Here is a 16,864-nt window from a genome sequence, read left to right as displayed (position 1 = left end):
TTTATTATTTATTGAAACTTTTTGTTCAACATGGTTTGGCCATAATCACCTCCTCTCTCCTCTTCCCCCTCTCCCTCTTTTCCTTCCTCTTCTTTCCCTCTCTGTGAGACAGAAGATGGAATCCAGGCTTGGAACTTTTACCGCGTCACTAAACCCGTCTGTAGGGACGTTGGCTTTTCCTGCACTCGAAATAACGTTCCCCTCACAGGTTAGAGTGGCAGCTCCTTACAGACAGAGTAAGTCACCTGAGACCAGGGAGTACACAGGTGCCTCAAAATACATGCGCAGTATCTACGGAGCTGCTTCCGATAAGCCATGGGCCAGGTCCAGAATAAAAAGCCAGATGCCAAGAAGGATGACAAGCACAACCAGGAAACTGAAGGATTAAAAAAAATAGACACATATCTGAGAACAATTCCAACTGTCACGAAGAAGTTTAAAGGTCGCCCCCAAAAGAAAAGGTCTCCTACAAGTGCCGAACTGTTATTAGATCCAAAATACAGTGCTTCCAAGGAGGGGCCATTCGGTTTGGGCCCTCTAGTTTTCCCTTGTTTACAGCGTTTCAACAACATTGATTGCTTTATGATTTTTTTCATTGCATCGGTCTTAATTCATGGTAAGTTTGAAAAGCAGGATGGTTCAGGTGAGAAGACTCACTAGGGAAAACGTGAGGCTGACACACTGTGGGAAGAAGACGGTGGATGACCTATGAATCCTTTTCCAAACATGAATGAAAATCACTTAATCCAATGCTCGGACATCTCCGTCAATCTTTGGCTCCCTGCTTGGCAGGGAGGAGTCCATGCTGTGGGTGACAGCTTCAGGCCTCCAGGGAGAACTGAAGAGAAGGTGCTGTCGATTTAGTGCATTCTGTTTTTTGATCAACTGAAGTTCGGGTTGCATCTTTTGGAGATTAGGATAAAGTTGAAAACAGCATCGCCCTCATGATTTCTGCTCACAAGTTTGAAACACTATCAACAACCCAGGTTTCTGCCTGGAGTTTGTTTCCTTATCTATGAAATGAGGGGACGGGGAAGGTATGAGACTTCAAGTGGTTCCTATCACAGGAAGAGACACATGAGTGCTTTTATCCACCTGTTGTCAAATCCTTCCTCTTCCTCTTTCTTCTGTTATATTATTTTAATTATAATTTTTACTAATAATTTTTGTGATAACTTGGAAACTACATTTGCCCACTGGCCTCCAGCTGGCAGTCACACTTAGCTACTGGCGTGAGACGCTGGGGCAGTCGGCATCAAAAGAGTAGGCAGAATCTTCTGTGGTTGCTGATTTGGGTGGGGATTTTGGCAACAGAAGCAGCACTGAGTGGTTGGAGTTCTTGGAGGTAAAATAGGGAATAGACTTGCTATCAGCAACACTCATGAATGGTTCAGCAGCTCCGTGCTCCTGTGTCTGCTGGGGCAGTCGACCAGCAGGGATCAGCCGGTTCTCAGAGCTTTAGGAGCTTTAGGAGGACTATGGGTTTCTGGATCCCTGCAGTCCAAGGAGTGATTGAGGTAACTGGGCAACAGCGGTGATGGTTGTCTCAGGAATGGCAGGTGATCCTGCCACCTTGCAGACTCACCAGGAGTTTTAACTTTTAAGTATTTTCTGTTTTCCCTCCAAGAAATGAAATCTTTCTGCAGCTATTCCTTGTATCACATCATTTTCCCCTTTGGTATGATTGTTTTCTTTTTCACATGAAGCGTGGTGATTATACACAGATAATGCTACCATTTATTTCATGTTCTTAAGGACAATTTACATTGAATGTACACATTACTTTTTTTCTTTTAAGATTGAAAGTATACAGAAAGGTTCAACTTCAGGAACAGAACTCTAGCTACAGAAAGGCTGGACTTGGAAATTGAAGCTGGGTTCAAATGTCCTTTTAGTTTCAGTTTAAAGAGAATAGGTAAACACCCATTATATTATTTTATTATTTCATTAAAATCGGTACATGACCCATGTAAAAGAGTAAGGAGGTGATTCAAGTGTAATTGATTTCTAAGACTACTAATAAAGGTAGTAAAATAGCTTTTCATGTTTGGGCAAAATATTTCCTTTAAATTATTGTATTTATTTTATTTGTAGGTTCTAATTATTTGTAATATAAAATAAATTTGAATCAGTATAAAGTTTTTCTTGATTATAATGGTGATCTGTTTTGTCCATTAATATGAACCTTATTGACTTTTGTTTTTTGTCTTCTAGGTGCTTTATTTGCTTTGGCTGATATGATTTTAAACTTATATCACAGTCTACTTACTCTGTCAAAGAGGGAGTTGTATTTCATGGATTTCAGTGGTTATATTGTATCTTCCTTGGTAGCAATATTTGTAGCACACTTTGGAGGTAAAGGGAACAGGACAAAATGGATTGCAGCTGCCTGCATTTTAATGGCATTTGGATCAATTTTACTTGGTTTTCCTTTCTCTAAATATGAAATTATGAAGTCAGGGGGACAAAGAGTAGGTGAGGTATTTTTTCAAATGTATTATTATGTACTAAATCAATATTGATTTAAATAATTGGTTCAAGGAATTGAGAATAGATACTGAGGTATATCTGTGTGTCCCTTCTTCTGTATTTGTTTCTATATTACCATGCTTACTAACTATCTGAAGCTCTCTGATTTATGTCTCAGAAAGAGCTGACTCAAAGAAGCAAGGTTGTGGGATAATTTATAAAATTCTTTCCTTTTTACAATTTTATGGATGTTAAAAATCTCCAGAGGAGCCTGAAAAATCATTTTATTTTCTACCAGATAATTCAATCATTCTGTTTTATTCATAGCACAGACCTATATAAATTCAAATGCAGGAAAAAGTCTGCTCATGATGAAGTGGTAACTAGAAAAGTCACCCTTTTCAAAAGCTGTACACTTCTCTTTGATTAACTTTTGAATCTACAAAGATAGCAGCTTTGTGACGTTGTTCAATGTTGATTCCACAACTTTTCATTTTTCCAACTGAGTAAGAACTATTTGAAATGTCCCTGGAGTGTATTTCTAGTACTATTGTCCCAGAGCCTTCCTTATCATGGGCAGGCCTTTGTATACATGTTAAAGTGGGTTTTAACAAGACAGGATGAATAAGTAAGATGTATCCACGTGCATATAGCTACGCAAATGATTATTTGTGACATACAATATTGTGTTGCAAAGTAGCTAATGTGAAGCATAAATATTTTAATATCAAAATAGTAATATATTATGTAATATACAGAAATGTAAGAAGTGTTTATTACATGTTTTAATATGTCATGTTTATAGAACTGATATTTGCTTCAAGGAGCAATTGACTAACGAAAAGAATGAAAAGAATTTCCTTACTTTATTCTCTTAACAGTATTCTGATCAAAAATGGTAAAATCCTCAGGAACTTGTCTCATAAATATTAAGCATTCTAGTCAGTAATTAAAAACATGCACTACCCTTGAGGAGGACCTGAGTTTGGTTTCAAGCATGTATAGTAGGTAGCCAGAAACCACACATAAGTACACCTCTAGGGGATCTGATACCCTCTTTAGTGCTCTAATGGCATTGGCTTACACACACACACACACACACACACACACACACACACACACACACACAGAAGCACAAATTAAAAAAAAACTAAAACTGAACCTTTAAAAGGTCATTATCAGTGCCGAGCAGTCACAGAAGTAAATATGTTTTCTTCCTACTGAATGTTGTTCACATCTTCTATGCTTTATTCACTTAGCTCTCCACGGAAGTATGTGCAGAACTCTTTTTGACTACACTCACCTCAGCTTACAGAAAAACTGACTTCCTTGCCTTGATCCCTCTCTCCAGTCCTGTGGATTTCCTCCCAGTCACTCTCAAATTAATTGCTGCTTTTTACTTATACCAGTTAAATTGTAATGGGGGAAGGAGGGTGGTTATATACCATAAAAGTTTAAGTGTTTTGTTCTATCTATTTGAGAGTTTTGCGTGTATGCATTCATAGACATTGTATGCATGCCGACATCTGCCAAGGCCAGAAAGTTTGTCAGATTCCCTTGAACTGGAGGTACAGATGGATTTGAGCTGCCATTTATCTTATGGGAACAGAATCCAGATTCTCTGGAAGAACACCCAGATCTCTGGATTCCCGAGGACCTCTCCAGATCTGAGTCCTCCTCACTCTTTTTATCACCTGTTGAAATTGTGCTTTCAAACAGGAGTGTGTGAAAGAGCACTTCATGTGTTGGCTTTTTTTTTTTTATTTTCTGCACATTGACTTGGCCAACTTCAGCCTGACTTTTACCTAAAATGTCCTAACAATTATTTCTGCCAAGACAGTAACCTAATTCATGGTATTTAATATGATTAAACTTTACTTCTTGTGAAATTGGAGCTTACTTGGTATTTGCAATATTGAACACACCCTACTTCATAGTTTTGCTTTTAGAGTTTATGATGCTGATATCGTACATTATTTATAATCTTCAATATACTCAAGGAAGAATTATTTTTCATTGTTAAGTCTCAAAAATTGTAGTCAGTAGAAAGCTAAGAAATATTATTGTAGGAGTAGGTAGACTAGTAAGTTAAACTTTCCAGAATAAGGCAGTGGTAAATGGGCTCAGGTGGTGGTTTATGTTTTATAACTGTCATTATCCTGAAGGGCCTTCTTGAGTCTATTTACCATGGAGTTAAACTGGATTTTTAATGCCACTGGATTTCATCAGCTCTAAAAGTATAGATAGAGATCATGGAAACATGATAATTTGACTGCAGTTGTAATTTACTGAGTGTTTGAATGTTGCAAAAGAGAGAAAATATACAAAGAAGTGTTAATGATAATTACAGAAGAAACACATACAGGGCCACTGAGATAGTTAACAAAAACATCCCAACAGGATTTTTAAAGGATTATTCGGATCACACACTAAAAGATATTAACTGGAAAGATTAGAAGAATAAGAAATAAGAGTGACTATTATATGTTCAGCCATAAATGGGTTCTGAAAGGTCCACAAAACATAACAGAAGAAGAGGCAGAAGAGTGAGAGAGTTTAATGGTTGGAGACTGTGAGTAGTAGTGTGAAACATTGACCTTAGGCATGAAGTGGTCATTGCAGTCTTCAACTCTTAGAAGCTTTGAGTATCTGCATACCAGTTACCCAAGGTACCAACTTGTGAATAACCTATCATGGAGGGAAAATTAACTCACAACAAGTCACCATGCATTCCTGTAGATGTATGTATAGCTAGATGTTCCAGAGAGAGAGAGAGAGAGAGAGAGAGAGAGAGAGAGAGAGAGAGAGAGAGAGAGAGAGAGAGAGAGAAACATTACTGTCCTTGGCAAGGCGAGCATGGCCCACATTTTTACAAATGACACCACTCCTTTTATCCAGTAAACAATTCTAATACAATTCATTGAGTCATTAAAAAGTAAGACAAATGAATGCACAAAAGGGATCTCGTTACAAAGTGGAAGCCAATCAGTAGGAGTCTGAAGTAAACAGAAAGAGTAAAGATATGGAGTCAATTAGAATACATTATATACATGTATGAAAATGTCATAAAAAGCCATTGGGGGAAAAAAGAAAAAATTACCATTGAGCATGGTATGCATTATTTAAAAAACAGAAAATGGAATAATATGCTGGGTTAAATCACAATTGTAGGGCATCTTCCCACTTTCCACTGAGTTATGTATTGCTCCACAGAAACTACACCAAATACCATCTCATTGGTATAATACGTTATACTTTCACTTTGTTAGTTTCTACAATAACATTTTATGAGCATGTGTTAAATTTTATCTATGCTGGCCATTATAGTTATGGTTTAGCATGACCTGCTTAGTTCTGCCGATATATGGGCAAGTATAAATACACACACCCCATAACCATGTGACTAAGAAAACTAAGCAATAGCGTGTGATCTAAAGGATTTTAAGATTGAACAGGAGCATCACCACACAGTAACTAAAACAATCTTTATAATTTGCTATCTTGTCTTTATTATGCCACGTACACATAATTGTCTTGTTGCTATAGAAAGTGTCGAACATGAACAACACAAAAGTAGGAAAGAGGTGTTTTTAACTCATGTTTTCAAAGTGGTACCTTCAGGGTTACGAGTCTTCATTGACCTTTAGCCCATAACCAGACGTAAAGCTGTTTATCTCCTGGAAGGAACAAAACAAAATGAAGAAAAAAAAGGATCAAGAACAATATATACCTTTCAGAGACCAGGAGGTGCCTCTCTCTCTCTCACACATACATTTCTAGGAATTCTCCAAATAATATCAACAGGGAATTAAGTACTGAACACGTGAGACTTTAAAGAGTTATTTTACATACACCTTAATAGTATATTCTAGAAGCCCAAATGTCTAAAATAGAAAATTATTTAGTCAAAGTAGTAGGGTATATGTAATTTAAAGATTGCTAAAGAAAGTACCAGGATATAAAACTCAGATGGTGGACTAAGGCATTGTAAATATTTTTATCCTGAAGACAAATGTCAGAAGAACCAGATGCAAAGTATTGGAAAATGAATGCAATGTGTATTAATGCATGTGTGTATATAAGAATATCTGTATACGGGGTTGGGGATTTAGCTCAGCGGTAGGCCCTGGGTTCGGTCCCCAGCTCCGAAAAAAAGAAAAGAAAAAAAAAAGAATATCTGTATACTTGTAACCCCACGCATATAAGTAACTACACCATTTCATAATATGTATATCTCTTCCAATATTCCCACCTTTTTTTAAAAAAAATGTATTATTTCTGCTTAGAACATAATGAGGAATTGATTGTATGACGGTACTCATTCTAACAAGAAAAGCATGGTGCTGATAGCAATACAAAATTAATTGTACATTTAATTTTGAATTCAACTCAGTAAAATGTATCTCTTATCTTTCAAAAGAGTTGTGTGTAGAAGAAAATAAAAGGAGAAATATACATTGTGTTACAAACAGTAATCCGGACAGAACAAAATGTATCTGTTTCTTCATCATTGGGCAGTGTCTGAATGGAATTGCAGGGATGCCAATTTATATTCTTGGCAAGACCTTCATTTTGGACCATGTTCCCACAAGATCAGCCGGCTTCTATCTGGGCAAGTTTTTTTTTAATTATGTATGGCCCATTTTTAACAATTATCATATTTCTGTCAGATTTCTGTGTGGTTTAACTGAGGGTAAGTACTATTGGCCTTGTGATGACACTGAGCTAAGTAGTAATGACTTGGTGGCATGACTTCAACCACATTAATACGTGTACTTATGAGATTTGGAACAGGAAAGCATTTAAATATCACTGAAAAGTTTTACAGGAATAGAAAGTATATGTATGTTTTAAGTTTTGAAATTTTCTGTCTGTCTCAGTTTCTCTTTCCCTGAGAGAATGGAGAGGGATATGAGGGGTCAAGGAGAGGGGAGAGAGGGGTATGGGGAGGGGGGTGAGATAGCTACACATGGTATCATTTCTTCCATTTGCAATATCTTATGTAAACTGGGTCCTCCATTAAGTAAGCATTTATTCACTCCCAAATAATCTATTCACTCCCAAGTAACCAGAAGTAGATTCTGGTCCTAGTAGGTCAGAATAAAGAAGTATTTTCACAGAGATATCATTTTTAAAAGTATAAAACTTATTTTATACTTAATTTGAAAATGTCTGTATTGATATACTAAAGGAACATAGTTTATTCATTCTCATTTTGAGTAAATATATTTATGCTACATTAAATTTATAAATTAAAATGAGATATAGTTAAGGTCATAATGTTAATTAAATTATAAAAGTGCCCAATACTTCATTAGATAAGTGGATATGCCACCCAGTTGTACTGCTAGACAGTAGTCTACATGGTTCTCTGACATTGTCTTAGGTACAATTAACATTCACAATCATTACACAATGAGCAAAGGCGTTGATCTTTGGGATAAATCAGATCTCAGCTCCAGCAGTGTAGAGTCCTCTAACAGGGCAGTCCTGTTCCCAAACAAGCAGTAATTGTTCAACTCTAAGACTATCATCAACTCTTGCATGAATTTCTCACCAGCTTCCTCTCCTACAAATTTGAAAGATGTTAGGACAAACTCCGGAAGGATTTACAATTACCTCTCCTATCTTCTTTTACACCGACTCCCGTTTCTTCCACTCCTTTCCTATGTATCTTTCCTTGGTCAAGGACCACAGAACAGCATGAAATTTTCCAGATATCACAGATAGTTCACTTGTATTTTTGTATGATCAAGTTTGATTTTGAAGCTATTTGGTGTTCTGTTCATTTTCAAGCTCTTGGACACTCTGCACATCTGATGGGATACTTTCTCGGTATTTTTGGAGGAATGAAGAATTTGAGTCCACCACCCAAAGAAAAATTAAGTGCAGTGTAAGTCATACTACTTACTTTTGTCTTTGGTTCATGTTGTGTAGCATGCTTGTTAAATCGTTACAATGGTGCATAAATAGGGCACAGAAAATATGGTAAATGTGGCAGAGGTGGGCATGTATCTAATCGCAAGTACATTCATACTGTGCATTTGAATTTTACTGTTTGAAGTTAATTCAAAGTTCATTAACATTTTTATACTTTGTTAAAAATATGCACTACTCATTCAATACACTATAATAATAGTAATTATGTGCATGATATATAGAAGGTTTCATCTTGGTTATTATTTAATTAAAATTTTTTCCTCATTCAATATATTCTGTTCATATTCTCCCTTATACCAAGCTCCTCCCAGTTACCTCCCTACCCACATGATGTTATATACTTGGGGAGGATAATATGTTTTGTACAGCAGAATGTCACTCCATGTAACAACACACCAGAGTAGGCCCCATGACCAGTTACTACCCAATACAACATGAAGTTGATGGTGTTTTTTGGACATTTTTCACTTTGGTTTGTTTTATGCTTTATTTCTTTTTCTTGTTGGTCTTCTTGCTTGTTTGATTTGATTTGTCTTTTCCTTTTGTGGTTGTTGTTTCATTTTGTTTTGGTTTGTGAATGGATGGTGATAAAGACATAATATCATATCCCATATGGAAACACACTACAGTGGAAACTTAGTAAAATAAGTACACATATGTAATGAGTCCCAGCGGAGTCATCAAATATTTGGAGAGACAATGCCCCAACTAGATATCAGTGCTCAACTTGGAGTTGAATTTTATGCAAAGAGATAGATATGGACCCATTTGTATTCCTGGGCGGGTAGCTATCCAGTTTTACTGCCACACTTTTGAAGACACGGTCTTGTCTCCAGTGTATATTTTTGGCTTTGTAGCAAAAACTCTGGTGTCCATTTTATTCTACTGACCAATATGCCTGCTTTAAAGCCCATAATACGCTGTTTTCATGATGACGGTTTCCAGTCAAATTAGAAATTGGAGATGGTGATTCCCTCAGCCCTTCTTTCTCCACTTAGGACTGCTTGTTCTGTGTGTGTGTGTGTGTGTGTGTGTGTGTGTGTGTGTGTGTGTGTGTGTATGTATGTATGTGTGTGTGTGTGTGTACACATGCATGCTTGTGTGTATCTTTGTATGAAACTGAATTTTATTTGCAAAGAATGGTGTTGCAATTTTGATGATTTTTGTTGAATGAGCAGTTTGCTTTTCTTTTTTTTTTTTGCGTGTGTTGTTTTCTTTATTTTTTTTATCTTTATTAACTTGAGTATTTCTTATTTACATTTCGATTGTTATTCCCCTTCCCGGTTTCCTGGCCAACATCCCCCTAACCCCTCCCCCTTCCCTTCAACAGTAAAAGAGATTACAAACTCAGAGAAACAACCAGCTTGGATTAGAATTTCTGAAAAGCAAATGACAAAAATAGTGATATTAAAATGATAAAAATAGACCCAGCAAGATGTCTTATTGTAAAGAGGTGCCGACCATCAACTAAAAAGAGGTTTCTTAAAATTCAGGTCCCACATGATAGAAAGTACAAGCATATAAAATTTGTTAATTAAAAATAAATCGATTAATTGATCATATATATTAATCAACTATTATAAATGGCATATTAATAATTCGATTATTTTATATTATATATTACATATTGTACAATATATTTTTACATATATTATGTATTACATATTATGTTATATATGTTACATATAATTGTTATATAATATAAATTATGTTATATTATATATTATATTTTATTCATTATATTTATGTATATATGTATATATGTATATTTTTATATATAACTCATCCAATATAGGCTGTTTATGAATGGAAGATGAGTTGTTGTTCAGTTCATGAGGCTGGATGTCTCAGATGGTCTTCATATGTGGATTCTTCAAGAAGTAGGTTCTAAATCCAATGAAGTGATGGATTTGTTAGTGAGGGCAGGAACAAGAAGGCAGAGAACAAATGTGGCCAGAGAGCGGTCTATGTGTTCACTATTAGAACACATGTTAAAAATTTAAATAATGTGCTCCTTTACAAAGTACAAGTGTGCAAAGAGTAAGAAACGTTTGACATCATTTCCTATTAGGAAAATGCAAATTGGACCCGCCTTTAAATCCCTTCCGCCTTAATTAGAACAGCCAGAGTCAGTGGAATAAATGCTCAGGAGGGTGTGGGAAAAGCAAAGCTTTAATCACTGCTCTTGGCAATATGGGCTTATACCTTTATTGTGCAAGTTTCTCTAGAGAAAAATTCTGAAAATAATGGGCTAAAGATAAATATTAGCAGTTAAAATTCATACCACTCTACGATAAGACATGACTTTGGTCACAACTGCCTGCACCTCTCATTTCCACAGGGAATGGTTTACACACACACACACACACACACACACACACACACACACACACAGAGTTATTTTTTTCTTTTCTTTTTTTTCCGGAGCTGGGGACTGAACCCAGGGCCTTGTGCTTGCTAGGCAAGCGCTCTACCACTGAGCTAAATCCCCAACCCCACACACACAGTTTTTATAAGAAAGTATGGACATGTATGATTTTATGCCTTCAGAGAAAAAGTTAACAAGGACATACAAGCCAAAATCTTATCTTGGTATGTAAACTACCTGAAGTAAAATTTAAGCATCACTATCATAATGGATACAATAGAAGGAAGTTAGCGAGCTTGTACTAGGCAATTGGAAAATATGCAGGCAAGGAAGAATAAAACATAGCAAAGTGGAATAAGAAGGTGTTTGGGAAAGAGTGGAAAGAACAGATAATTAGATCATTGGAATTCAAGAGAGACTATTTAATATATCAAAGATACAAAGAGACTTTCCAAGGGGGGAAGAATCATTAAAATGAAAAGGATATAAATATTCACACATGATGCAGTCAAATGTCAACAGATTATATTCAACGAAGTGTATGTAAATCATAATAATCTAGCTCTCAGAGATAAAAGGTAACAAAACTATTCTCAAGGCAACAATGGAAAATAAATGACATATAAGTATCCAAATTTACTTACTAACATACTTCTCAGCAGAAAACATAAACATATGACAACATTTATTTTTATTTTATTTAACTTAATTTTTGTTCTAACATTTCGATGTTATTTTTCTTTTATTGGGTATTTATTTACAATTCAAATGTTATCTCCTTACCTAGTTCCCTCCTGAAACCCCCTATCTCATCGCCCCTCCCCCTGCTTCTATGAAGGTGCTCCTCCAACCACCCACATATCCTTTCACCTCCTTTTCCTGGCATTCACCTACACTGGGGCAACTAGCTTTCTTAGGACCAAGGGCCTCTCCTACCCTTTGATGCCTAACAAGGTCGTCCTCTGCTACATATGCAGCTGGAGCCATGGAGCCATGGGGCCATCCATGTGTGTTCATTGGTTGGTGATTTAGTTCCGGGGAGGTCTGAGGGGTCTGGTTGGTTGATATTGTTGTTATTCCTATGGGAGTTGCAAACCCCTTCAGCTCCTTCAGTCCTTGCTCTAACTCCTCTATTTCAGTCCCGTTCTCAGTCCCATGTTTAGCTGCGAGTCTACTCATCTGTATCAGTAAAGTTCTGGCAGAGCCTCTCAGGTGACCGATATATCAGGTTCCTATCAGCATGTACTATTTGGCATCTGCAATACTGTCTGGGTTTAGTGACTGAATATATGGGATGGATCCCCAGGTGGAGCAGTTTCTGAATAGCCTTTTCTTCAGTCTCTGCTCCACACTTTGTCTCTGTATTTCCTCCTGTGAGTATTGAGTTCCCCCTTCAACGAAGAACTGAAACATCTACACTTCAGTCTTCCTTTTTCTTGAGCTTCATGTTATCTGTGAATTGTATGTCAGGAAGTCGAGCTTTTGGGCTACTATCAGTGAGTGCTAACCATGTGAGTTTTTTGGTGATTGGATTACCTCACTTAGGATGATATTTTCTTGCTGCATACATTTGCCTAAGAATTCCTGGTAGTCATTATTTTTAATAGCTCTGTAGTATTCCATTGTATATGTACCAAATTTTCTATATCCATTCCTCTGTTGAAGGACATATGGGCTTTTTCCAGCTTGGATATTATAAATGAGCCTGCTATGAACATAGTGGAGCTAGTGTCCTGGTTATATGTTGGAACATCTTTTAGGTATATGCCCAAGAATGGTATAGCTGGGAGCTATGTCCAATTTTCTGAGGAACCACCAGACTGATTTCCAGAGTAGTTGTACCAGCTTGCAATCCCACCAAAAATGGAGGAGTGGTCCTCTTTCTCCACATCCTCACCAGCATCTGCTCTTACCCGAGTTTTTTATCTTAGCCATTGTGAAAAGTGTGAGATGGACTCTCAGGGTTGTTTTGTTTTGTGTTTCCCAGAGAATAAAGATGTTGAAAATTTCCTAGGTGCTTTCAGGCCATTCAATATTCCTCAGTTGAGAATTCTTTGTTCAACTCTGTAGCTCATTGTTAACAGGGTTATTTGATTATCTGCAGTCTAATTAAGTTCTCTGTTGATATTGAAAATGAGCCCTCACAGGTGTAGAATTGGTAAAGATCTTTTCCCAATCTGTTGGTTACCATTTGTCCTATTGACAGTGTCCTTTGCTTTACAGAAGAGTCACAATTTTATGAGGTCCCACTTGTCTATTGTTGATATTAGAGGATAAGCCATTAGTGTTCTATTCAGGAAAATTTTGCCTGTGCCCATGTTTTCCAGTCTCTTCCCCACTTTCTCTTCTATTAGATTCAGTATATTTGGTTTAATGTGGAAGCCCTTGATATAATTGGACTTGAGCTTTGTACAAGGCAAACAGAATGGAATGATTTGCATTCTTCTACATGCTGACCAGCAGTTGAAACAGAACCATTTGTTGAAAATACTGTTTGTATTTTTTTTTTACACTGGATGGTCTTAGCTCCTTTTGTCAAAGATCAAGTGATCATAGGCATGTGCTTTCACTGCTATGGGTCTGCAATTCTATTCCATTGATCTACCTTCCTCTCTATATACCAACACCTAACAGTTTTCATCACTATGGCTCTGTAATACAGCTTGAGGTTAGGGATGGTGATTCCCCCAGAAGTACTTTTATTTTGAGGATAGGTTTTGCTGTACTGGGTTTTTTGTTGTTCCAAATGAAATTGCAAATTGCTCTCTCTAACTCTATGAGGAACTGAGTTGGAATTTCTATGGAAATTGCATTGATTCTGTAGATTTCAATAAGATGGTGATTTTTGCTATATTAAATCTGCCAACTCATGAGCATGAGTGATCTGTCATCTTCTGCAATCTCCTTTGATTTCTATCTTCAAAGACTCGAAGTTCTTGTCATATAAATCTCTCACTTGCTTGGTTTGAGTCACACTAATGTATTTTGTATTATTTGTATCTATTGTGAAGGGTGAAGTTTCCATAATTTCATCCTCAGTCTGTTTATCCCCAGAGTAAGAGGAAGGTTACATACAAATTTGTTTGAGTTAATTGTGTAAGCAGCAACTGTGCTGAAGTTGTTTATCAGGTGTAGGAGGTCTCTGGTCGGATTTTTGGGGTCACTTAATTTTACTACCATATCATCTGCAAATAGTAATATTTTGACTTGTTGCTTTGCAATTTGTATCCTTTTGACTTACTTTTGTTGTCTAGTTGTTCTAGCAAGGACTTTGATGACTATATTGAATAAGTAGGGAGAGAGTGGGCAGCCTTGTCTAGTCCCTGATTTTAGTGGAATTGCTTCAAGTTTCTCTCCATTAAGTTTGATGTTGGCTACTGGTTTGTTGTACTTTGGTTTTACTATTCTTAGGTATGGGCCTTGAATTCCTGATGTATCTAAGAATTTTATAGTGAAGAGATATTGAATTTTGTCAAATGCTTTCTCAGCATCTAATGAGATGATCATGTGGATCTTTTCTTTGAGTTTGTTTATATAGTGGATTACATTGAAGGATGTCTGTATATTAAACAATCCCTGCCTCCCTGGGATGAAGCCTACTTGCTCATGGTGAATGATTGTTTTGATGTATTCTTGGATTTAGTTTGCAAGAATTTTACTGAGTATTTTTGCATCTATATTCATAATGGAAATTGGTTTGAAATTCTCTCTTTTTGTAATGTCTTTGTGTGGTTTAGGTATAAGTGTAATTGTGGCTTCAAAGAACAAATTGGCTAGTGTTCCTTTTGTTTCTATTTTGTGCAATAGTTTGAAGAGTATTGGTATTAGGCTTTCATTGAAGGTCTGATAGAATTCTATACTACACCCATATGGTCCTGGGCATTTTTTGATTGGGAGAATTTTAATGAGTGCTTTTATTTTTTTTTTTAGGGGTTGGGTGACACTTTAGATGGTTTAATTAATCCTGATTTAACTTTCATATCTGGGATCTGTCTAGAAAATTGGTTATTTCATCCAGATTTTCCAGTTTTGTCGAATATAGGCTTTTGTAGAAGGATCTGATGATTTTTTCTGAATTTCATCAGTTTTGGTTATTATGTCTCCCTTTTCATTTCTGATTTTGTTAATTTGGATACTGTCTCTGTGCCCTCTGGTTAGTCTGCCTAAGGTTTGATCTATCTTCTTGATTTTCTCAAAGAAGCAGATCCTGGGTTTGTTGATTCTTTATATAGTTGTTTTTGTTTCTAATTGGCTGATTTCAGCCCTCAGTTTGATTATTTCCTGTCATCTGCTCTTGAGTGTATTTACCTCTTTTTATTCTAGAGCTTTTAGGTGTGCTGTCAAGCTTTTAGGGTATGCTTTCTCCAGTTTCTTTTTGGAGACACTCAGAGCTATGAGTTTTCCTCTTAGCACTCCTTTTAATATATCCCATATGTTTGGGTATGCTGTGCCTTCATTTTCATTGAATTCTAAAAATGTCTTTAAGTTTTTTCTTTATTTCTTCCTTTACCAAGTTATTATTGAGTAGAATGTTGTTCAGCTTCCATGTATATGTGGGATTACTGTTGTTACTCTTCCTATTGAAGCCTACCCTTAGTCCAGGGTGCTCTGATAGGATGGATGCATGTGATTATTTCAATCTTCCTATATCTGTTGAAGCCTACTGTGTGACTGATTAAAATGTCAGTTTTGGAGAAGGTATTATGATATGCTGAGGAGATGGTACATTCTTTTGTTTTAGCATGAAATATTCTGTAGATATCTATTAAATCCATTTGCTTCACAAATTCTGTTAGTTTCACTGTGTCTCTGTTTAGTTTCTGTTTCCCATATCTGTCCATTGTAGAGAGTGGGGTTTTGGAGTCTCCCATTATTATTGTGTGAGGTACAATGTATACTTTGGGTTTAAATAAAGGTTCTTTTATGAATGTGAGTGCCCTTGCATTTGGAGCATAGACGTTTAGAACTGAGGGTTCTACATGGTAGAATTTTCCTTTGACATTTATGAAGTGTCCTTCTGTATCTCTTTTGATAACTTTTGGTTGAAAGACTATTTTATTCAATATTAGAATGGCTACCCCAGCTTGTTTCTTGGAATCATTTGCTTGGAAATCTTTTTCAGCCTTTTACTTTGAGGTAATATCTATCTTTGTCACTGAGGTGCGTTTCCTGCATGGAGCAAAATGCTGGTCCTGTTTATGTATCCAGTCTGTTAGTCTATATCTTTTTATGGGAAAATTGAGTCCATTGGTGTTAGGAGATATTAAGAAAAAGTGATTATTGCTTCCTGGTATTTTTGTTGTTAGAGGTGAAATTATGTTTGTGTGACTATCTTCTTTTGGGTTTGTTGAAAGAAGATAGTTTTTCTGTGGAATAGTTTCCCTTCTTGTGTTAGGAGTTTTTCATCTATTATTTTGGTGGCTGGATTTGTGGAATGATATTATGTAAATTTGTTTTTTGTCATGGAACATCTTGGTTTCTCTATCTATGTTAATTAAGCATTTTGTTGGGTATAGTAGCCTGGGCTTCCATGTGTGTTCTCTTAGGGTCTGTATTACATCTGCCCAGGTTTTTCTGGCTTTTAGAGTCTCTGGTGAGATCACGTATAATTCTAATACATCTGCCTTTACATGTTACATGCCCATTTTTCCCTTACTGCTTTTAATATTCTTTCTTTGTTTTGTGCATTTGGTCTTTTGATTATTATGTGACAGAACGAATTTCTTTTCTGGTCCAGTCTATTTGGAGTTCTGTAGGCTTCTTGTATGCTTATGGGCATCTCTTTCTTTAGGTTAGGGAAGTTTACTTCTAGAATTTTGTTGAAGATATTTACTGGCCTTTAAGTTGGGAATCTTTGTTCTCTACTACATCTATCATCCTTAGGTATGGTCTTCTTATTGTGTCCTGGATTGTTTCATGAATGTTTTGTGAAAAGACCTTTTCACATTTTGCGTTTTCTTTGATGGCTGTTTCAATGTTCACTGTGTATCCTCTGCCCCAGAAATTCTCTCTTCTATCTCTTGTATTCTGTTGGTGATTCTTGCATCTATGTCCCCTGATCTCTTTCCTAGGTTTTCTATATTCAGG

General features: G+C 36.3%; 1 protein-coding gene across 2 annotated transcripts in view; it reads left to right on the top strand.

The window, feature by feature from the left end:
• Nucleotides 1–206: 206 nt before the first annotated feature.
• Nucleotides 207–16,864, top strand: part of Slco6c1 (solute carrier organic anion transporter family, member 6c1) — an 82,195-nt gene continuing 65,537 nt past the window's right edge. The window contains 4 exon segments of one of the 2 annotated variants that reach the window (NM_173338.1): nucleotides 268–616; nucleotides 2,215–2,475; nucleotides 6,890–7,081; nucleotides 8,266–8,362. In NM_173338.1, the coding sequence (NP_775460.1) occupies nucleotides 316–616; nucleotides 2,215–2,475; nucleotides 6,890–7,081; nucleotides 8,266–8,362 (851 nt within the window). In that variant the 5' untranslated portion in view covers nucleotides 268–315. 2 annotated transcript variants of the gene reach the window in all.

Source organism: Rattus norvegicus, chromosome 9 (genome assembly GCF_021556685.1).
Source record: "Rattus norvegicus strain SHRSP/BbbUtx chromosome 9, alternate assembly SHRSP_T2T, whole genome shotgun sequence".
Lineage (NCBI taxonomy): Eukaryota > Metazoa > Chordata > Mammalia > Rodentia > Muridae > Rattus > Rattus norvegicus.
This window is presented reverse-complemented; position numbering and strand designations above follow the sequence as displayed.